The 23,807-nt window shown below is 47.9% G+C and overlaps 1 protein-coding gene across 6 annotated transcripts in view; it reads left to right on the top strand.

Annotated features, from left to right (window-relative positions):
• The window catches only part of LOC146190745 (scavenger receptor class B member 1-like), a 74,196-nt gene that overhangs the window by 47,172 nt on the left and 3,217 nt on the right, over nucleotides 1–23,807 (top strand). For 5 of the 6 annotated variants that reach the window (XM_084601126.1, XM_084601127.1, XM_084601124.1 and 2 more), the window contains 14 exons: nucleotides 6,855–6,995; nucleotides 9,035–9,132; nucleotides 10,224–10,381; nucleotides 11,021–11,162; nucleotides 11,429–11,734; nucleotides 13,284–13,301; nucleotides 13,429–13,520; nucleotides 13,618–13,667; nucleotides 16,081–16,147; nucleotides 16,248–16,420; nucleotides 21,689–21,807; nucleotides 21,889–21,962; nucleotides 22,257–22,308; nucleotides 23,312–23,448. In XM_084601126.1, coding sequence (XP_084457252.1) covers nucleotides 6,977–6,995; nucleotides 9,035–9,132; nucleotides 10,224–10,381; nucleotides 11,021–11,162; nucleotides 11,429–11,734; nucleotides 13,284–13,301; nucleotides 13,429–13,520; nucleotides 13,618–13,667; nucleotides 16,081–16,147; nucleotides 16,248–16,420; nucleotides 21,689–21,807; nucleotides 21,889–21,962; nucleotides 22,257–22,308; nucleotides 23,312–23,448 — 1,505 coding nt within the window. In that variant the 5' untranslated portion in view covers nucleotides 6,855–6,976. The remainder of the gene's footprint in view (nucleotides 1–6,854; nucleotides 6,996–9,034; nucleotides 9,133–10,223; nucleotides 10,382–11,020; nucleotides 11,163–11,428; nucleotides 11,735–13,283; nucleotides 13,302–13,428; nucleotides 13,521–13,617; nucleotides 13,668–16,080; nucleotides 16,148–16,247; nucleotides 16,421–21,688; nucleotides 21,808–21,888; nucleotides 21,963–22,256; nucleotides 22,309–23,311; nucleotides 23,449–23,807) is intronic. The other variant, XM_084601125.1, reaches the window with a different exon arrangement.

The raw sequence follows: 23,807 nt of genomic DNA on the forward strand, positions 1-23,807 counted from the left end.
GTCGCGCTAGACAATGCACTTGTAAGCATAACGACCAAAAAGCAATACATTTTGTCCAAACTCGACGCTTCAACTCATCAGCTATTCACGCTTAGTGGCACTCCCACCCCTACGATGCTGTCAAGAGAACGCAAGCGCTGTTCCGTTCTCTGGTTGCCACATCAACGCAGACACGCGTTGCCTGGAGTCTCGTACGCAGGTGATGCTGAGCTCATGCATTCGGGTTGCCGGGTCAGCTGCGAATATCGGTCACCGCGTTCCATCTCTTTTCCTCCATAGCCCGGCCTCTGCGTCCGTTGAGATGCGACATTGGTTGGCATGAATACCGTAGTACAGTGGCTGCTAACCGTAGTGTCCCGTTTGATTATGCTGCTGCTCAGCTCATTAAAATGTATAGCTTCGGTCAGAGTTTGTGTGGCAGAAAGATTGAGCATTCGAGCAGAAACAGACCACACGAACGGCTCGACAACGAGTACTTTATCTTTCAAAACTAACCATGCATGACTACATGAATGCGCAACCAGTTCAGGCCAACTCGAGTTCAGCCTACCGTCGGTTGGGAGTTTGCGTCCGGTTTGCAGCAAGAAATTAAGAACAAAGATACCCCAGCGCGGGTTACATTGGCAGGAAATAAAGTTTTCAAGTTCAGGTGTTTGTTCCTCATTTGCAATCTCTCGGAACAGGTCTTTGCTAGCAACACGCGGGTGGAAGGTAGGTCGTCAACACTTCGCGAGTTCAGTGTAAAACGAATGAGCAGACATTTCAACCAGCTTTATGGTGTTCAGTCTCATAAAAAAACGCGACCTTGCCTTTAATACTAATATAGATTCCCACATTTCTCCCATGTTCACTGATTTCACCAACATAGTTAGCCGATGAGGCCACCGGATACGGGCGAGCTGAATGGTAGGCTTTACTTCCACGAGACCCTTAAAATGTTCACCTTTAGTACCGTTAGTTATCAAGCACGAAGTAAGATAAACCAGATAATCGACGGCGTCGTCTGCTTTCCTGGCCTCTCTTTTCGGAGAAGACTCATTTCACGGGCGAAGGTCTGCACGCGCCGAGGGAAGCCGGGTGGAGGAGGAGGATGAGGTGAGGGGCCTTGGCTCTGTCCGAGGTTGCTGCGCTGAGAGACCCTGAAGACGGGCAGCGTCTCCATCACAGGCCGACGCCTCGGGGCAAAAATGGAACGGGCGCTGCACGACGCGGGAGGTGCTGTGGCTATTTCGGGGCCACGACCACGACGGACACGCACCACGTGACGCCCCTCACTCGGCATATTAGTCACACTGTAGCCAGTACCAGAAAACACTTCCGGCTCACACTCCTTATCTTTTATATTAATTCTCGCTTTTCTTGTTATCATCATTTTAGTTCTTTTTTGTCCAACGTGTGGCACACTTACCCTAAAAGACTGTTCTTGTCCTATTTCTCATTTTTCCCAAGCTATGACACAGTGACCCTGAAAAGCTGCTGCATAAGAAGGATTTCGTGGTCGTGTTTGTCACAGTATTACTCTGTGTTCGGCTGGCGTTTGAGCACTGAGCTAAAACAGCGCCACCGTTTCTCTTTTGTTGCTACTGCTGTATTGCACGCCTGATGCTTTGCTTACAAGCATTGCTGCAACAAGTGAAGCAGTTCTGTGTTTTCTTCTCAAAAGCTATGTTTATTGACTGGCCGCTTTCGCCCGAACTGAGTGTGTATACTCGCGGAAAGAGCTAACTCCATCAGCAGACCAGGCAACTCGCCACTTAGCTGCAGATCAGCTGTTTGGATAAGACTTGTCAAACGGCGCGTGAAAGCCCTGTCGACGGATGCTGTGCCGTGTGTCCTTGAACCTGAAACCGCTCCCCTCCCCCGAGGATAAAAACGTTAAGCGGCGCCGCGCTCTGCATCCCAGCGCAGTGCCGCCGTGTTTCCTCGTGTAGCGGGTCGCCTTCGGGGATGCCCTTAATGCGAACTCGATAGGACGGCTTCCCTTTGCATATTTTTCGCGGTGTGCAACCGCTAGCGGATCCTGCACCATGTCACACTTCCGCATACAGAAGGTTTACTAGCGGGAGGAAAGCCACAGAACAGACAGTAGCGCCTCTATATTCGCATAGCAACATAAGTAATACAGCTGACCCACTGTGTATCTCATGAAGTCATGGGGCGATGTTCAAACCCTCCGCAGATTCAGAGGATTATCTGAGGTCTCCTCGATTTGGCTACACTTTCTACACTAGTTCAAGCAGTGCTACAATCGCGCCCTCGATTTGTCAGTGTAGCCAGCGCCACCTACACTTGGGCACTTGATTTGGCCAGCGCGCTACACGAGTTCTCTACACTTCAGCACTAGCCTCCCGGCGAGATCACTTCGTTTAGGCGCATGTGCAGCAGACGCTTCCGTGATGCGCCTCGTATGCGGGAGGTTCAGGGTTCGGTCCCTAATGCCTCCTCTTTAAGGGCACCCGTAGATAATGCAATGGGTACAAGCTTATCCCTGGCCTGGTGCTCGGCTACTCTGGGGAGAATTCGACTCGCCTTGAGTAGAAGCAAAATAACTTGTGTCACGATGCTCTTTGGCCAAAGTCGGTCAACGCATTAACTCATTATGACGTCACTGCAAGTGAGGGACAGAGAAAAAGCGCGACTTCAGAACCTAGTCGCCCGAGGATCGCGTTTAGTGTTTAATCTATACCCAAAGCGATCATTGTTCTTTCACGGCTGAATGTGAGCGAGAGTCCAGATTTTTTGTTTTTCATCATTTATTCGCGTTACTTAACAAATTTTCTATACGTTTTCTACTTCTCTTTCTTGCGTTATCTTGAAGAGACATGCACTTCGCCATCTTGGCACTCCCGTCTAAAAAGACGAAGGAAATGTCATGCGCATGGGCAACGCTGGTGAAACATGCTGCCGACCAGTCGTAGTATCCGCCAAGGAACTGAGACTCCATGGGCCGCGTCTCAGTCCGCGTTTTCCGGTCCGTTGCTCTTTCTCTCCCGTGCACTCTGCCTGTTCGAGCGTCACAGTGGCTGCCTGGATAAGTACCGGGCAGTTGCGACCGAGACAGCACGAAACCCTTCCGCGTATAGCATGAGGTAGTTCTCTGGTCTGTTGGCGCGACGTGATGGTAGGGTCTTCAACAATGGACAGAGAAAGATATCAAAAGAAGGATGTTCCTTACCTGTCTTGCCTTCAGTTCGAAGTTTCTTGCAACTGAGAGAGAGAACGTCTTTTGAGGGAAAAAGTTGAGTCACTTGAGCTTAGTGCCCAGTGGATTTCGCGTCTTTTGTTGACCGAAGCGAGCTGGTGTTGCAGCGGGGCTGACGACAACCAGGAACCCTAGAAGTGGAGTTCATTGCTCGCTTGGTTCGTGCGAAAGAACGTCAAGTAACTTCCGCTTCTTATTTTTTTTTTTTTTTTGTGCTTCCAGCGTGTCACTCCGTCGCATAGCGGCAGGGACATCAAATTTGTCCGTTACGACGTGACGCGGGAAATTTTGGTGCTTGTCGCTGCAACACTTTTTAGGCTACTGCAGCGCCTGCCTGTTTTGTTCGCACTTTTTTTCTTCTTTTTTTTTTTTACTTGTTTCAACTGGCAGTGCTCTCTACGTGCGGGCAGTCGTGAGGGAGGGTGACGGAGAGGGGGTCATACCCGTGAGGCTTCCAAAACCGGGCTAATGCGCACGAATTCAGGAAGCGCGAGGGGGGCTTCGTACGCGGAAACTGCTCGTCCCTCGAGAAGACAGCCTCCTGCGCGTCCCACGCATTCTGTACCGCTACTTTGTCCTTGTTCTTGCTCACGTGAATTCGCCCAGCATATAACTGTCTTGCGCTCGACGGGTTGCGAGGATCCTTCGCTACGGTTAACGACAACGTGATCCCCTTCGTCTCCCTCCCCCAACTCAGTAGCGGGCGTACTCTACTTCCACACACAAGTGTGAATGAGCTTATAAAATAAATATATAAGAAATCTTCCAAATGTCCACAGTAGCGCTTTCAATGAAATATGCCTAATCAGCGCACGATAATCTGAAAGCGGTTTCCTCGTTTGAGCGCGCTTACTGGCGCATATGAGGGAGGGGCATTACAAAAAAGGAAAGAAAACAGAAGTTTCGCCTAGCTGGATAAATGCAGAAAAAATGGGAGAGCTTTCTATAAAACTCACGCACCCATATCTGATTCCATTTCATTGTCTCCTATTCACCATTATTTACCACTTGCGATTCTGTGCCAATGCTGATCCTAATTCGATTATGATTTTATACTACTGGACAGCTAAAGGATCCTGTGTATCAGAAAAGCCGGCGTTGTCGCCGGCGGCGCTGAACGTGAGCAAACAATAAGCAATCATTCCTGACCGCTTGATAGGGCATAACTGCACAGCCACATGATTTCCAGCGAGGATTTCTAACATTCCACAATGCTCGTTGAACATTGTTGTTGTTGTTGTTGTTGTTGTGGCTGTAGGAAGAAGGAAAAGAAAATGCACGGGCCTGCTGTAGCTGAGCCACCTCCGCTGCTTCGTGCAGACAGAAGAGAAAATAGAGAACAAAGAAAAGGAAGAGGGAGAGAAAGACGCGCGTCGCAACAAAAGCCGTCGTCCACCACCGAAACGGCGGCGGGTGCAATGACGGTCTACAACAGATAAAGATTCTGTGGCAGGCTAGCCCACTCCGCAAACGGCCGTGACCTCTCATTGAACGTTGCGTCACATGCACAAATGAAAGTGATTAAAGCGTGCAATGCGAATTAAAGGTTGCTGCATATCTGATATTATTTTATTTGATATAGTAATTGACGGTCTTTAAAAATTTCGAGAATTTCAATTTCTATGCGAGATTCGAGCAACGACCGAGCCAGACAAGCTGCCGATGAGGGCACCGCTTAACAAGCGGCGGTTTATTTGTATGTAGAGCAGTTTTTCGCTCGAAATGGTGTCTGACATCTGTATGCTAATGAGTATGTCTAACTAGAGGCCGCTATCACCTCTTATCGTTCAGGCGAAGTTTTAGTATCGTCCTGACTTTTATTCCTAATCACTTTTACTTTGTTGAGCACTTCTTGAACGTTGTCATTTGTAGCTTTGTCATTCGATAGCTCTGCCTCCTCCTCTTCTCCCGTACAAGTGATTTGGATTGGATTGGATTGGAAAACATTTATTTCGTCGCTCAAGCAGTTCGATGGAGAGACGTACTAGATGGCCGCTAGTCCATGGCTGGCGGCGACCTTATTAGCCCGCTCGATGGCCCGTAGTTGAATCTGCGGGTCCGAGCTGACCAGCACGGCTTCCCACTGCTCGGGAGAAGGGAGCTGTATTAATTCCACCGCAGGTGGATCATTTGCGCAGTTCCAGAGAATATGATCATATGTCGCTCTTTCGCCGCATTTACTGCAGGTTGGATTGTACTGGCCTGGGTACATCAGGGCAAGCACCGCCGGATTTAGGAGAGAGCGTGTTTGTAGTCGGCGCCAGGTAACTTCCTGTGCCTTTGTTAAAGATTTGTGGGGGGGGGGGGGGGGGCGGATATGTGCGCCTTTCCAGCCTGAAGTGATGGGTAATGTCATGAAAAGAAATTAACCCGTCCTTCGTGAAATTCGGGTCGGAGGGCGCGCTCACTGCCCGGTCGACGAAACCTCGGGCTTGCGCGTGAGCCGCCTCGTTCCCCGGATTTTTCTCCGCATGGGGGGGAAGGTGGTAAATGGAAGCTTCACAAAGACGCCGCCGAAACCGGACAGTTTCCGTCTTCATATATCGCATGAAAAGAGCAGCTTGGTAAAAAAAAAAAAAAAATCCACTTTTTATTATTACACGATTTCCATCGCAACAGCTGTTGCTCCTCAAACAAAAAAAAAAAAGGAAAAAAGTACATAAGCCTAGGAGTGAAAACCAGGGCAAAATCCAATTGCTCTCTACGACGTCAAGGTAGGCGCCACACTAGCTCCGACTGATTTTGACTCCGTCTACTATTTGTTCCTCTCGGCTCTTCGCGGTGCCGTTATACCGGATGCACATCAGCCTGTCCAACGTTATGCGCGAAACCTACGTGTAACGAAATAAAATATGACAAGTTACAGATGATCGAACAGCCGGAACACCGCTGATGAGCTTAATTTGGACGTTTTATATGAACTCTCGGTTAAATGACGTCATTTAACCCGAGAGCTTTGGCTATGTCAAGAAGACTCATGACGTAGCGATCGGTCACAGCCTAGCTGCTGACCGTGCACCTCTAATGACACCCTCATGGCAATATGTGGACTCCGTTGGTTGAGCGACCTGCTAAGGGGGGCGGGATGGGGGAGGGGTGGAGGTGTTTTTGCCGCGTAGTTCTTTAGACAAAAGTTCTTAGCTGACAGCGCTGCGGTCCCCGTTTAGCGGAGAGCTCGGTATCGGCGTTGTAGTATATGGTATTGTGAGCGAAAAACCAGGGACATGTTTCTGGCAGATGTAAGTCGGCAGGTTGTGTGACGCCACGATATCATGATATGACATGGCCTTCGTAGTTGGCGAGAGCTTTATGGAGGATTCGATGGGAAAGGAACCCAGCAACCTTAGATTGAGTTAGGTACAGTATCACTAGGCCACGCAGGTACTTCCGTACTGGTTGGTTAAAGCTGGACTGTATATCAATGTCGGGTGGCATTCACACAATACATTAGCTCACATCTGTATACTACTGAGACTATCACAAATCATAAGCGATTAGTGAAGCGAATGGGCAAAGTATTGTCCGTGCTTTGACGAGGCAGCGGCTGTAAGTGGGCAAAACGTGTTTACTGCATGCCGGGTCGTTGTGACGAACGCCGTGCCGTTTTCGCACAACAGAACGCTGATGTCGGTGTACTCTGCTCTTCCCCCAGGTGCCCAAGACGGAGCAACCGTGGCCCCTCGTTGCGAGCAGTTCGAGGTAGAGGCGCCCTCGGAGGAGAGACGTCGTCCGAGACAATGCTCCAGGAGCTCTTCGGCGAGCAGCAGCAGCAGCATGTGTGGCCGGCGCTCGTGTGAGTGTCTTGCTTTGCCACGTTGCGGCGCTTTCTAAAGCTCGCAGGTCCGGAATCACAGTAAAACGTCCTATCTGGAGCAACATCGCGCAGGTTCAGACAGAGGAAGCGAAGTACGGCACACTCGTGTCCAACCTTCGTTACGTCTCGGCACGAGGGATGCTCTTACAGACGCCTGTTTCTAACTGCTCTCTGCAACAGGCGAAAGCTGAAAATAAAACAAGAATTAATTATTTTGGTAAGATCCCTACTTGCACATGCGCAAACCAACCGCATGGCATCAGTTTGATTTACTATGTCTCAAAGACTGCATGCAGCTCAGTGACACGACCTGTAACAGAAGGTTGGCTATTCTTGGCCAAACAAGCCACCCTAGAGCCAAACCGACACCACACAGACTTGAGCGATAACAGGAAGGGGACAAATGCGGAAGCTAGCCTGGGGAGTGCTGTTGACTGTCTTGACGGTACAGCCGTTTTTAACAATGCTAATCACATTGTAGGCTCCAGCTCTGCCCAACTACCCGCGGCGTTTTTCTTTGTCGCTGCCAAACTTGCGCTGCGGGTTTTTAATTGCCCTTCCGGAGCTCATCCGTTTGGCATGCTCCTCTGTCGCTGACAAGAGATGGCAACCAGCCACTCGTGAACGGCATGCACGCTACGAAGACGATATGTTCGGCAGTCAGAAATTCATACAGGATCTGCGTAGAAACGGCTTCATTGTTCTTCAGTCCTCTGAAGTCATTTACAAGTCAGACCGCCAATTATCACTTGTTGCAGACCCCCTTAAGAATCCAACATATTCGATATGCGACGCTGAAGTGATGAAATTCATACTGTTTGGTAGATTATGGTGCTTGTTAAGCGTCGTCGCGACATATTACCACGAAACTTCTGTTGCTAAGACTTCCATTAACCAAGGCTTGAACCAATAATAATAATAAAAAGTTTTATTTGCTAAATGTAGGAAAAGTAAACGTCCATACTTTCGCGCTGTGTGGCTGAGCTTATCGAAACTTTAATCAGACCAGATAAGATACGTAGGCAAGCACAGCAGCCTAGTTTTTACGACGAGGATATAAGAACTTTGGTTTTGCTCAATGAGAGTAACCGCGAGGGCATTCCATCTCTTCTATCTTACAGGGGATAACTTGTGCCAGGTGCCACGCAGAAAACTCTCCAGGACGGTTACGAGTGTACAATGTTTTAGCATTAGCTGTGATGTGTGACGGCAAATAATTTTGAATAACGTTCTATTTTGTTTTTCTCTGAAAGTCAGTCAGGCGGAGGCGAATCCAAATTGACAAGAATGGTATTCTGAAGTGAAATTCTTTCGAAAGATCCCTTACAGCAGACACATGTTGATCACTACTTCTGTTTAGACAATAGTTAGAGCGTATGAACATAAAATCCCCTTGCAAAAACGGAACGCGATTTGACCTCGAAGTGGCGTAGCGGTGTTTGCAGAGCCTCTTCCAAGCGTACACAGAAAGCCCGGGCGCACGGTGTTAGCACCGTGGCCCGGCGCTGGGCTGGGGGACGCTTGTGTCAATCGTTGTCTGACGGCGGCTTTCGAACCAACCCCCTCCCGTAGCCGAAGCGGTATGTTCAAGAAGCCAGGCCACCCGTCGCCTTTCATCTTCTTTCACTTTTCCTGTCCGTCTCTGCCCTAAACGTGGAAAGGGGGTTTACCGTCTTCATTTTGCCGCCTGCAGTGCCAGCCGTGCCCCGCGGACGCTGACGCGTACGGCGAAAAACTTCAAGAGCTGCAGCTCCAAAAGAATAATTCTGAAACTTGCAACGCAGCTCATTTTGAATGTGCTCAATTCGTTGGCGGCGCACCATTTTAGTATCTAGCTCTATTTCCACTGCATCTTCAATACATATTCACATTCAGTATACAGTTGAATGCTGTTTTAGCGAGCAGTTCTTACCTGTAATGCCGTCGACATTGTGTACAAAGTACGAAAATTTTGGGATTGATCTGGTGTTAGATGTCTAAGTGTGATGTGGTTGTTTCCGCACACTCTACTCGTGCAGGTATGGCGGCGTGCGCCGTGGTGTCTCTGCTACTCATGCTCTTGGGCGTCGCCGTCCTCCTTGGCTTCGACCACCTGTTTAGGTTCATTCTCAGCAAGGTGAGCACGCTCAGCGAACAAAATGCGGCTGACCCGTCACCGTAAGTGTCCAGGCGCGGCGCATATTGTAATAATCATGTTGGCTGGTATTCTCACTATATAGCATATTTAGAATGGCTAGCTATGAAAACCTACGTCTAAGTTTGAGACATATGGATGGGTATGGGTGTCTGAGCTACATCAGTATCCAGTGAGAGGCTAGAAATAAGTAGCGTTAATCGCGGGGTCTACCTTTCAATCTCTAAAGGGTGTCAAAATCCTACACTCTTAATCTAGTTCCACATAGCAAGTGGAACTTTTAAAAATGTTCTACTTATAAGCGCAACATTTTTAAAAGTTACACTTATAACTGTAACCTATGTGGAACCAGATTAAGAGTGTAGTGAATTCAGACCATGGGTGCCTGTATATTGTACTTTGCACAGCAATATTTCGCAGCTTTGTTTCGCTCAAAATTCTTCATTTGCGTACGACTGCAGGTGAAGCTTATGCAGTTGATGAGATTTGCGATTTGTCACTGGTAGTTTCAGGCTTACACCCCTCATAATAAGCCGGTAAGGTTGAAATGAAACCATGAGCTAAGTTACCTGAAGGCTTCAGCTATTCCACACCGTCGTTTTTATTGCACTCAGCAACCGTCAAGCCGAGAAAAATCTATTGGTAATTTCCGGCTCATACGAACACGATAACCTTCAAATCACGCGAAACTGCACGTGGAACATTCGTCGCTCTGTCGTTTGCTCCTCGGTTCAAGTTATTTCAACAAATTTTTTAACCCTGGGCACGTATTTGGTTCGGCCCGAACACGACGGCGAGTGCGCGTAACGACCGTGCTCTGAGCAGCGGTGAGATTTAGCACAGCGTGATGTGCTACCGTGATGCGCGTCCGTGGGGACAAAGAAAGCTCAGCGAAGGCTGTGCACGAAACTCTTGGGGGACCGTCTGCGCATGTGCAGCCGGCGCCTCGAGGAACCGGTTGGAGGCACTAGATCGCGCTATGCTAAATTCCTTTTTCTCTAGCATTCGGATTGGTAAAATTGCGTTGTTTCCCTGTTCGAGTGTGACCACTGTTGTTCGATGCTTAATCGCAGGAGGTGTCTCTGACGAAGCACTCCAGAGCGTTCCCCATGTGGAAGGACACCAGTCATGACATCAAGATCCGATTCTTCTTCTTCAACGTCACCAACCCCAACGAAGTGTTAATCGGGGAAAAGCCGGCCGTCAAAGAAGTCGGGCCTTATACTTACAGGTACACCCTGCTTGTGCCTGCAAGCACGTCTCCGCTCACTAGCTGTCGCGCGCCTCGTAGGTCGGTATGGCTTGCACTGCTGGTGGACTACAAAAGCCAGCTTTTGGCTCGCGTAGACCGGGAGCCGCGCATTAGCGATCTTAAACGTTTTATGTTGCACCATTACAACTCTAATATTCATAATATACAAGAAATATGAAAGAAAGACGCAGCTTGTACCCGAAAAACAATTTTAGTCTGTCTTCTGCACCGAACTCGGTAAGTATTGTAAGCATTCTGAGGATCAGTCATCTCAAGGAAAACTTCCAGGGGGCAAACGAATAGTGCGCATCCAGTTCACGCCTGTGACATCATGGTCGCTCGAGTAGAACGGATGTGTTCGGTTTTTAATAATGCTTGCACGAGTGCATTTCCGAAGTTTCGTCTAAGTTCGATCATTTGTTTTAATTGCAAGGACTCAAAACAAAAGTGAGGTTGCTGCTTGTAACTTCACTCTTGCGATACGGTTAAGGCTAATGTAGTCGTCAACGTTACGAAGTGCATTGTGAGTAATCTGAACGCGATGCATTAAGAGCTGTGAAAAACTCTGGAGAGTCATGTCGTTTCCTAAGTTATATTTTATTTTTACTCTCTTTCCAGGGCTGAGTGGATAAAGCATAACATTACATTCCATGACAATGGCACGATGTCCTACAAAGAGACCAAACGCTACTACTTTGACAGAGCTAGTTCGGTGGGACCAGAAACGAACGAAATCATGACTGTCAACGTGCCCTTTGTGGTGAGTAATATCCGCATTTGTTGCTTGGAATTTTTAATCTGAAGCGTGACGATTATTTATGCTCATATGTCTTCGTCATTGTCTTTTTTGTGATTGTTTTTGTTTTGGTTTTCACATCAGCACGCAATGCTTGTCTCGTATTCTCGGCAGTTTAATGTCATGGCTATCAGCTGCGCTTCACAAACGATTCGGTACTTTGAAGCTTTTCTCTGCTTCAAGAAGAAATGTAAAGCACGTTTACTGCCTTACCTTTTTTGCCACCGCAGACGACGGCGCAGCTGCTGAAAGAGCAGAACTTCATCATACGCGGCATCGCGTCTCTGTCGCTGTCGGGCCTCGGCCAGCGCATCTTCATCTCCCGCTCCGTGGGGCAGCTCACCTTCGGCGGATACCCCGACATTCTGGTACTGCTGGGTTCGGTCATCGACTCCGGCCGACCGCGGCCAGGCCAGCCGGGCTTCAACATCGGCGACGTCTTCAGCCACGGCTACCGGACTGTCATCGATATGCTCGGCTCGCTCGTCGACCCTGACCGCCAGGGCACCAACGGGAAGTTTGGCTACATGATCAACGTGGGTGCAGCTTTCTCTCCACATTAAGACTTGCAGTAGCCCTTAGACGCGCAACTTAAGACCGTGGGAGCAAACAAGAAGGGGCTCAAATGATATTCACAAATATCGTTCACATCTAGATCGCTACTTTTACGATGTTCAGGGCGCCGGTGATAGCGCATTGAGAAATGGTGCCTTTAGGCTGGTTATTGGATTCTTGATTGCCTTCCAAACTTCTCGCGTAACAGATTCACGAAACACAGGTGTAATTAAGCACAAAGCGAAACTCTGGGTTAACCCACGCATAGGATATGTGATATATAAAATGTTTCGTAGCTCACCCTTGGGTGATAAGGTTCCGATTTGTTGCTATGCCTTTCACGCAAGCCATGTCATTCGATAAGAGGCAAATGAATGCTAGTTGCGTTCGAAGAGCTATTTTGTTCGCACATACGTCACCAACGAAAGAACCGGAGAATTTTTAATGCAACATGAAACATAATATACTTTATCTTCCTTCTGATAATTATCGTGATCGTGATCGTATACCGACACTGCGCAAGGCTAAAAGAAGCGGAAGACTATTCCTTGAAGGCATAAAATACGGATCGTAGCGGTATTTTACTGGGTCTTTCATTGATTCTGGTTGCCAGCTAGGAGGATGCAACTGAGGGATGAGTTTAATGTACTCTTACTGTAACATAACGATTTGGTTTTAGTATTTCTCACGTGCCCTCGCTTCCTTATTCACGCCTTTCTGCTATTCATCAAATTCTCGAAGCCTATTTCCTAACACTCGCTTCTCTTTCACTTTCGCTTCTCTTGCCTCACCTGCTATTCCGTTCCAAAAAAAAAAAAAAGTCACGCATAAAAGAAGCATTGCCCACCAACCCAAAAAAAGAAAAAAGAAACGCCTCTGCCCAGTGAGCCCATGAATATTACATATTCATGGGCTCACTGGGCAGATGGTGAGGTTCCAAGATAGTTACATATGGGTGCTCACTGGGCAGATGGTGAGGTTCCAAGATAATTACAAGAGTTACAATGCTAACATGCAGTGGTATACTCAACGCTACAAATATTAAAATGAGCAGCGCCATCAAATGTTCTTCGTGAAACTTGGCAGAATTTTTTGGAAGTGCAATCGTCCGATAATTGTTACGTTATCAAACTTTCCAAGCCGATTTTTGCAGCACTTCCAACAATTACCGGGTTAAGTAAGACGCCGTACGGGACAGGAACTGTCATGCTTCTAAAACGTGAAAAAAAAAAAAAGAAGTGGGGGGGGGGGGGAAGAAAAGGTTAACGTAGAGCAGGTACTTTAGCTAAACACTGTAGGAAGTTTCCTTGTCGAAGTTCTGTCTGCTCTTTAAGCTTGTCGAATCTTTCTTCCGCATGCCCTTGCAGCTGCTACCCGTAAGAGCATTTATATTGTGGGAAAGAAGCACTCGCATGCAAAAACAAAACAAAAAAACCTTGCCTCATATTCTGCACGAAATAAAGCACAGGTTTCACGGCTGCTTGCTAACATATCTCTGCTCTTCTCTTTTGAACGCCTCGCAAAGGACAGTTTGGATACATGGTCCATGTAAGTCTTCCTGCACACGTCTCTTGCTTCCTTCCTTTGTGCTCGGATCTTGTAATTATTTCGCGTGTTGGGAAAGCAAAGGGCCAAGCGGTCGGGGTTTCGCCACACTGTTCGGTTTCCCTTTCAGAAAAACGACACCGTTGACGGGGAGTACACGATATTCACTGGCGAAGATGACATCTCTAACGTCAACAAGGTGTACGAATTCAACAAGCACAGGTAACTTATTTTCATCCTGTCTACAACCCAAACGCGGACTCTGAAATTACGTAAATCAAGCTGAAAGGACTACAGAGGACGTTTCTCTTTCGCCCAGGAAACTGGAGGTATGGCCTGGCGACGAATGCAACACTCTGAAAGGAACACGTAAGTCCCCTCAGTCCCGATATTTTCTGAAAGCGTAGAGAAGCCTTCACGGAAAACGTTCACGCTATGCGCAACTGTTCTGAGCCTGGTTTCTACGGGCGATACCCGCTCTCTGGAGCTAAATGTATCAAGCCTAACAGGCAACTGTCTCAAGCCCCGCCGCGGTGGTGTAGTGGTTGGGGCGCTCGACTTCTGTGCTCAAGGATGAGGGATCGAATTCTGACCGCGGCGGCCGTTTCGTACACTCCGTTTCTGCGCTACGAAAGTTAAAGGTGTGTTAAAGAAAATTTTGAAGGCGACCTTTCTTATAAACTTCGAATTTCTGCCCTCTGCGGTGGATTTTGCTTTTGAAATAAGGTAAAACGTCCCGACTCTCCCCTCGCACCTCCCTTTTTTTTTTTTTTTTTCTTCAAATTTTGACCTCTCCGCATAGAGTAAGAGTAATCACCCAACGCGCTGAGTTTGTTTCAGGCAAATGCGTAGCGGCTTGCAGCTCTGTCGTCGGCTGAGTAATACGCGCAGTTATTTCACGAACATAGAGCGTTTTCATCGGGCTTGTTTCGGTGAAATGTTCTCTTACCCACAAATACGTACTGGCTCTATCAAAATATTATCTGCATCGTAACCAGAAACACCGATTAAGATTACTGTGAGTGTCTTAACAGATTAGAGTATTTTCATCGGCCATCGAAGACTGATAAGGTTGAGTCTCACGAAAGCGAAGATTACGGGCGTATTTTTATTTTTGTGGACCTGATTTACGACTACATTGTCTGCGACTTAACTATTTCTTCACGGGAACCCAGAAAGCAAAGTAAAAGCCAAAACAAATTTTCGGAACGCTCTTTAGTGCAATCTTGGATAATCGGAATGGCGCGCACGTTATTACCGCAGTCTTACACCTTGGCCCAACGTTGCCCTGGCCGACAAGCGCGCAGAAACACAATAATTACTGTGGCTAGATGAGTGCAGTCATGTAGTGTGCGCCTCCTTGATTGGCACAGGTTGCCAACACCTCTCGTTATGCAGTCAACAGCTTGCGAAACAGAGTATACGCTATATGTTATAATAGTAGACTGCAGATTTTGATTATTTATGATTAAAATTTGTCAAATCTATTTTTTCATTATTATGAATTAGTTTCGCAGGGCTACTGGCACAAAGTGACCATTTTACGGCCGGTCGCTCACACATCGGCTTTCGTCAATAGTGCGAGGGCATTTTTTTTATTTTTGTATTTTCGTAACCTTAATCCGCTTTGCAGATATTCCATAGATTTTTTTAATTTTCCGCAGCTACTCGGCCGTCATTGTTTATGTAGTTGCAGGCAACGATGTGAGAGCGCAGGAAACATGCCGGCCCGGAGACTTCCTTTGACGCGAACACTTCCTCGTCTTGCATATGCGTCATGGCTTGCGTTATTGTTGCGTCTGCGGACATGTGCTTGTCAGATATTCCGCCGATATCCGGATTTCGACTCAGCCTGCCTTCCTTTCTTCCTTGTGCACCTAGCAGCTCTTCCTACGGCCACAACTAAAAGATAGACAAAGGAAAGCAAGTGTTCGAAGTCACAATGCCTGTTGCACGGCTTAACCCGGTTAATACAGGACTGCATGGTTTAATATGAATGCCCGTTAAGCAGCAAGAAAATGGGGGGGGGGGGGGGGGGGGTACCTTTGGCACATATTGGTAGCTGTTTGGCTTCCGTGAAGCAAAAACGTTTGATAGCCCCCGGGCTACAAGTGCACTAACACTAATTCTATATTGATGCGCGCAGCAGTACTTTGTGCGTGAGTTGTCTTCAAGCAAGGCATTACTCCAGCTATGTAGTCTGATAAGAATCAAGGGGGCAGTAAACAGCTCTTACAACCGCGGGCGTCGATCGATTGTCATGAAGTTGCGATTAATCATTTAACGGAGGCACCTGCCAGCCTATTGTGATGGCACCAGGGAGTATTCCGATTGTATAGAGGGCCCATACAGACCATATTCATGTGATGCCATCTGCGCGACGTGCCTATTGTCAACCTTGGCGCACAACATGATCGCGTAATCCGGCTGATTACCGACGATCGCCCGTACCAAGGGGATTGTCAACTTAATCACTACCGCCGTCATCACTATCATCGGCGACGATCGAATGCACGGTTTACAAGTGTGGAAAGACTTATAATAAACTATAACATAGTATGCGTTTTTTGTTAGAGAGAGGGAGAGAGCGTTAACGGTGACGCAGCGTTATCTGCGTATGTTTCGTTGAGATCGCGGCTGGAAAGGGAGGCTCAATGTATTTGGCAGCCTAGAACACTTTGGGCCAATTCGAGCACATGCGTAAATGCGTCACCTTGAATGCCAAGTGACACGGAAATATGTACTATTCTTAATCGCATCCTCTCTTTCTTTTCCTTTCCAGTTGGCCACATCCGTCCTCCCCTGTCCAAAACCAACGAGCAGACAGTGTTCATCCCGGACATTTGCAGGTTTCTGCGCTCCTCCATTCTCTCTTTTTTTTTTTTAAATTGCCGAGTTGATCTGCTTCCTATGGTAATTCTATAAGCAAATTGTTTTGTGAATTTCCAGGTCCATCCCACTGGAGAACAAAGGCGAAGAAACGTTTAAAGGCCTGAAGGTGAAGCGCTTTGTTGCCGGAGCAACAGCTTTAGACAGTGGACAACTGCGTAGCGAGAATGACTGTTTCACTGCCGGCAGAAGTCTACCTGATGGAGGAGCCAACCTTGGCCCATGCAAGCAAGGCAAGAACTTTCAAGGGTCCTATTACTGTAGCGCGGTTTCTATACAAGTGATGTATTGCAGAGTCTCAGTACGCCAAGCGCGTCTTTTTACAAGTTGTTCTCAAGTTTTATGGAAGAAATATACGCCCTCGACGACAGTTTATCGAGCATACGATTATGGCTACGCTTATGCGTGGAGGGGACTATTGCGATAACCAAGGGTTGAAAAATTTATCCATGTTTAACTCTGCTATACCTAATAATGCGGGCGGAGACGTCCCCTGATGGGGGCTGGGGCAGGTAGGTCACCTCCGCTTGCGGCGGGGGCTAGCCTGCCAACGAATTTTTATCTGTTGTAGGCCGTCATTGCACCCGCCTCCGCTTTGGTGGTGGACGACGGCTGTTTTTGCGGCGCGCGTCTTTCTTTCCATCTTCTTTTTCTTCTCTACTTTATCCCTTCCCTTATGGCGCGGTTGCGGTGTCCACGGAAAAACAAGTGAGACAGTTACCGCGCCTTTCCCTTCCTGTAAATAAATCAGGCAACAAAGAATCTGTCCGCACGAGGCAGTGGAGGTGGCTCAGCTACAAAGCCAGTAGCAGGCCCGTGCAATTTCTTTTCCTTCTTCCTACAGCCACAACAACAGCTCTGTTTAGCATCGAGACACTTAGGCATGGCGAATTTCATGGGTGATGCACTCGCAGCTGCCACAGCACTCAGCCTAGCTAGCTGTTTTCTAGGCGTTTTGTCCGGGCTCCGAAGCACCATTCATCATGGTGGTTTGCCACCTTAGCAATCCAAGATGGCGCCCACCTTAAGGTGAGAGCTTCAGGCCGGTGCTAAACGTTCATTGCGTTAATGCACACAAAATCGCTAGTCGTGTCGAGCCTTAAAATGTGTGACATAGTCGTACCAACGACCTGTGGTCATACAACCGTAACGGCGATTCAACTCCCCGTTTAGAAGGAAGGTAAGACGCCCGAATACTGTACCGGAGTTCCCGGGTTCGAACCCGACCGCGGCGGCTGCGTTTCGATGGAGGCGAAACAAAGTGGCGTCCGTGTGCTGTGCGATGTCGGCGCACGCCGGGGTGGTGCAGTGGTAAGACGGCCGACTACTGTGCCGGAGTACCCGGGTTCGAACCCGACCGCGGTGGCTGCGTTTCGATGGAGGTGAAACACAGAGGCGTCCGTGTGCTGTGCGATGTGTCGAAATTACTCTGTAGCCCTCCACTACGGCTCCTATTTCTCTCTTTCTACTTTCTCTCCCACCTTCCTCCCTTCCCTTACGGCGCGGTTCAGGTATCCACAGAAACGTGTGACAGTACTGCGTCTTTCCCTTCCTGTGAACCAATTATATATTTAGAGGAAAGGAAAGGCGCATGTATCTGCCACACTTCTCTGTGGATACCCTGAACCGCGCAGTAAGAGCTAAGGGATGGAGGTGAGAGTCAAAGAGAAAGAGGTGACGTAGTGGGTAGGAATAATTTCGACCACGTGGGTATCGTTAAGGTGCACTGACATCGTACAGCACACGGACGCCTCTCCGTTTCGCCTCCATCGAAATTCGGCCGCCGGCGGTCGTGATCGAACCCGGGTACCCCGGTTCAGTAGCCGAGCGCCTTAGCCACTGAGCCACCGTGGCGTGCATGGCGGGTGAACCAGCTTCAGCGGGAGGACGCGGGTGGCATAAAAAATGATCGTCGTTATATGCTCAACATGTTGATACCCGAATTCGAAACCTAGGAGTGAAATTCAAATCCCTATTGCAAAAACCAGTGCCACTGGGTGCCAACGCTCCAGCGCCATACCTAATTATTGTCCCAGTATGACGCTGGAAACTGGGCGCACTGGGACGCGGCATACTGGGACGCTCCGCACTGGCGGCACTGTTCGCCCGGAGAAAAAAAGGCGTGGGATAAAAATTAAAAAGTAAAAAGTAACGAAACAAGTTAGGTATATAAAAAAAAACCTAAAAATGTAAAAAAAAAAGAAAAAAATTAGCGCACCTCGAACTACGTCCCTAGGTCGTTATCAATCACTAGCTCAGCACGCTAACCACTCGTCCACGCCGAGAACTGGATTTTGTTGAAACATTGCTGCATTTTATGTTATGACCCGCATTTATAAGGTTCGGACTTCATGTTTGCAGTCTACAGGCCATTGCTACCGCTCTAACAATTGCAACTTCTTGATCATTTTAGCTGGCTGTGTGCTCTCACGACTTGCAACTAATGTTCTGGGTGCCTATGCGCGCTATTTTGTGCACTGGAATCATTTTAAAATGTGGAGTTTGACATCGCTGGCAAATTTTCCAACGCCAGCTCTTGGGTGGTGCTCTGCTACCGTGGGCGTAATTTTCGCTGAACACGGAGCTTTAGTAGAAGCCTTCAAGGAAAAAAAGTGCGACCGAGCTTCAATACCGGCAAGCGCCGAAGCGATGACCGTAATTGCGTGTAACTAAACCTTATTTGTATGTAAACATTGCGGGAAGCATTGCGATGACCGAGGGCTCGGCTGCTTGATACGCAGAGTAAGAAGGAGCGCAAAGGCTTGAGAAACACGCGAAATATTATGTATTACAAGCGCTGTGTGTTGTTGCTTTTTCTCTCATGGGCCCATCGCTCGGTAAACTACTCTCTTCCTGGTTTTAGTTTTTCTTTCTGCTGTTTACACTGGGCCGTGGTGCAGGCTAAGCTCGCCTGCGATTGAGCCCGCATTGAACATTTTGACAGTAATCATTGTGTTAGAGTGCCCTTAAGATCAGCTGTGAAGTTGGTTATGCATGGTAGCCAACATTATTCAATTCCAGCTTTAGTTGTGCGTTAATCGCCAGTGTGTCATGAGATCGAGGCGCGGCGGTCGTTGTCTCTCTGGAAACGCTCGAAACGACCTATGGAAACATGAAAACTCTAGAAAAAAAATACGGTCTGTTTTCTTACAAATGCGCAACGACTTCGCAGCAAAAAGCGCTTGCTTGGACCATATTTTTCATATGCCCCCCGATGGTCGATTGAAAGTACGCTGTTGCCCTGTTGGCCCCTGAGGGATACTACTCCGGCTGACACCGCAGGCCGCACCGGCTATACTGGGGCACTGGGACCAGAGCGGCCCCAGCGCACGTACAGCGCTTCTCCCAGTGCATCGCGGATGCCAGCGACACACCCAGCGTCAAAAGGCTAATCCCAGCGTTTTTCTTCCATCGCACCAGTGCAGCCAGTGTCTTCCCGTTCCTGCTCCAGCGAATATCGCAGACCTCCAGCGTGCCCAGCAGATCCAGTGCCAAACCAGCGCGAAAATCTTACTGGTTTTGCTCTGGAGACGCTGGTTTTTGCAATAGGGATGTGCCTACCACTCAGTGGGGAATCGTTTTCGACAGCTAATGCTCTTCAATCGAAAGCCGATCGGTCGTAAAGATTGGTTTGTAGGATTTAACATTTCAAAGCGACTCAGGTTATGAGAGACACCACAGTGGAGGACTCCGGAAATTTAGACCACCTGGGCTTCTTTAAGCGCGCACTGATATCGCACAGCGCACAGACACCACTCCGTTTCGCCTCTATCGAAACGCAGCCGCCGGCGGTCGGGATCGAACCCGGGTAGTCCGTTGTCGGGCATCTCAACCAGTGCACCACGACGGCGGGGATCTGTCATTGAAGATAGTGACTGATAATGATAGTGGTAGTTAGTAATGGTGGCAGTTAGCGATGATTATGACGATGATACTGACAGTGATGATGTAAGTAATAGTTGTTGATTATGACAGTGATAGTTGATTATGATAGTGGGTGACATCAGCCTTCATGAACGACTGTGATGTCATCGGCCGTAACCGGACGTGACATCATGACCAGATGTACGCGCTCATGCAACGGCGTTGGCTCATGTCTAATACCGGAACTGACGTCGTGATGACGTCATCTCCGGTTATGACTGATGACCTCGCCAGACGATTCACGCATTTACGAAGCTGACCCCGCCTGGCGTCCGATTCAGGCGTCCGTGCTGCGCTTTTCATTTGCCGCTTCCTCCAACGCCGCGCCACACAGCATACAGAAGCAGACGCAGTAAAGCAGGAATCAGCGGCGTTTCAAATTGGTCCCTTTCTCTCTTTCCACTTTCACTCCCACCTTCCTCCCTTCCCTTACGGCGCGGTTCAGCTGTCCACAGAACAAAGTGTGACAAATACTGCGCCTTTCCTTTCCTGTGAATCAATGAATACTATTCAAATTGGTTTACAGGAGAAAAAAAGGCGCTATATCTGTCACACTTCTCCGCGGACAGTATTTTTTTTTTTTTCAATGCAAGTTGCTTTCATGTAGGCGTGGACTGCGTCGGAAATTTTGCTAATGGAACATCTTGACAATAATTGCGTTTGTTTGTGTGCCGCGTGCGTGCGTCGTAAACAGTGACATTGCGGAGAGCTATTGCGGAGGCCCGCCCGATTTGCCGAGTGCTCAGTGACCTAAGACGGGCCTCAAGCAAACTACTGTATACTGTGTCATAGTGTATATATTTCTTTTTATTTTTACCTACCCTGTCCTTTCGCCGTATCGCTCACCTCTTTGATTTCCTCTACCGCTTCCTCGCTATCCCTTTATTTCCGCCGCCTCAGTTGTGCTCAGATAGCAGATACCGGGGGCTGGCAAACATCTTTTCCTTCCTTTTGTATATATAATAAAATATCCACTACATTGTTATATTCACTGTTTTATGAACAATTTCTTTCAATCGAAGCTTGCATAGTCAGTGTTCCCGACGCAGTATCGCGATTTGATTTTGCTTTTGTTTTAACCCTATTCATCAGTGTGCCGTTCAATTTTGTTAAAGAAAAGCGCCAGCATCGGTCATAGTCCTTGCCTAAGAGAAAGGAAGGCAGCGTACACGATGCCGTAAGGGCGTTGTCATGCGATCAGTGCAATGATCCTGTGGCATGTAGGTGCTCATTTAGAAAGAAAAATTAATAATCCTCGAAAAGCAGAATAAGAAGTGGTTCAGGGGCCTCTTAATGCGTACGTCAAAGGGCAAGCTATTTCGCCACGCAACACGGACCCTTTTGGAGTGAGCTCTATTACGCCAGGTTTCGCCCAAAGTCATCGGGGGGGGGGGGATAATATGGCCGTTCGTTTGACCAATCACCCCAACGACTTTTGACTTTGACGTTGATTTTCATTGCGTTGACTAATTATCGCAACGACCTAGAACTTTGAAGTCTTGAACATAATGTGACGCTCCGAGCTCTCGCTCTATGGGGTTAGAAGTGTTAAACCTCAATCGTTTTTTTTTATGCAGGTGCTCCCCTCGTGCTCTCTTTCCCTCACTTTTTGTATGCCGACCCATCCTACCGAAGTGACATTGATGGCATGAACCCGGATACCAACAAGCATGAATTCTTTTTCGACAGCGAACCGGTAATTATGACACTGGTCAATGATGATTAGTGGCTTGCATAAAATAGAGAATTGTATTCACGTGCGTCTCAACTACTGCAGACACTTGGGGTGACTGTGAACGTTCGAGGCCGGATACAGATCAGCGTGGTTCTAGAACGAGTCTTCGGCCTTGGGTATGCCAGTTCTTCGTTTCCTTTATTTTCAGTCACCAAGACCTTGAGATTGCGCCTGCTCTTGCTACGTCATGTGCTTACGTTTAAAGGCCAAAGGCATTTTGTTTGGAAGAAAATAGTTTCGTGGTGTGAACTTCTCCACTGTGAAAAATAAGAAATATCTGAATTTTTTTTTTTTTCGTTGCAAACGAAGAAATGATCGGGACAAGCTTGAATAATAAGAAGCAGTTGAAGTTGAACGGTGTGGAAGGATGAACATGAGCATAACTGTATTACTAACTTTTTGTTCTACAGGCCTTTTTCCCGAGTCGCCGAAGGTGTACTGCCACTGTTCTGGCAAGAAACTGTAAGTGTGCCAACTTTCAATTTAGTGCACGAACGGGATTCATGACTCACTCCTAATTGAGGCGGACCAAACGTTTTTCGGAATGTTTTCATCAATGGTATAGAGACATCCCTGTATTTCTGCATTAGAAATATAGGACATTAATCAACACGTGAAATTCACCCAATAAATAATTCTTAATTTAATTCCTCCTGCGCACAGTTTCAGTTTTAGGTTGCCTAGCGATGGTTTCAACATCACAAGTGAGCTTGAAATCGTGTGAAGCCCACAAAAACTGCAATGCAATAGCACTTTGTCCAGTTGATTTCATTACGGCTTCTAGAGGAGTTTAGAGTAATAGTTTGATAGTTTGCGGGAATTAAAACTACAAAGGAACGAATAAATTGCAGCTTTTGTATACCTCACATTGTCACATACTCGCTTACGACGTCGGAGATTTTGTTCGGCAACTAGAAACCAAAATAGAAACTGCAGAATATTAAGATAATAAAAAGGTCATTTATAGAGTGCTGGCGAATTTCAGGTGGTGACCCATGTGTACTCAAGTACTCCCCTGATGGGGATGGGACAGGTAGGTCACCGCCGCTCGCGGCGGCGACCAGCCTGCCACCGAATTTTTATCTGCTGTAAGCCGTCATTGCACCCGCCACCACTTCGGTGGTGAACGACGGCTGTTGTTGCGGCGCGCGTCTTTCTTTCTCTCTTCCTGTTCTTTCTTCTCTATTCTCTCTTTTGTCTACACGAGGCAGCGGAGGTGGCTCAGCTACAGAGCCAGTAGCAGGCCCGTGCATTTTATTTTCTTTCTTCCTACAGCCACAACAACAACAGTTGCAAATCAGAGTACACTTGGAATATTAATTTTGTTTCGCCCCGCCTTTAGTAGATGAGGTTCAGCCTCATTTCTTGCTTGAAGAGGGGCGACCGCTGCCGCCACCCTCCCTTTAAATCAGCCCCTGTGCGTACGTCACGGCAGATTACTTACTGCACATTAATTTGCTTGCAGCGTGTCGAAGCGAGGGATGATACAGTCAGGTTTTTGAAGACCATCGTCGGACTGCCCGAGTACTCCCAGTGGGGGTCAGTAGGACTCATTGTCATCAGCTCACTACTACTGGCCGCTTCAGCCTTCGTGCTTTTCAGGTAAGTCATCTGAAACTACAGAGCAACTACAATAGTGCTCGGCTTATAACATGTGTGTTCGAGCAGCACAACGCACTTACTTCCCTGTCAATCGTGACGTGGGGTTTCTGCATTGCACATGTCGAGCCGCCGTGAAGCTTAGTACGTATGTTTACATCACTGTTGACGCCGTGGCGAGTTACACGGTCGTAAGCGTCGCCGAAGCAATCACAGGGAATCGTAAAGCTAATTTTCTTTTGTTTCTTACAGCGACCTTTTTATCTGGTGCATGTAATCATAAAGTAGTCAGCTTGTGACATCTTGCAGCGCCCGCGCTTCTCGGGGCGGCACGGGCACCGCTCTTCACTTCACTGGAGAGC

Source organism: Amblyomma maculatum, chromosome 4 (assembly GCF_055883805.1).
Source record: "Amblyomma maculatum isolate TAMU_Amacu chromosome 4, ASM5588380v1, whole genome shotgun sequence".
NCBI classification, from domain to species: Eukaryota; Metazoa; Arthropoda; class Arachnida; order Ixodida; family Ixodidae; genus Amblyomma; species Amblyomma maculatum.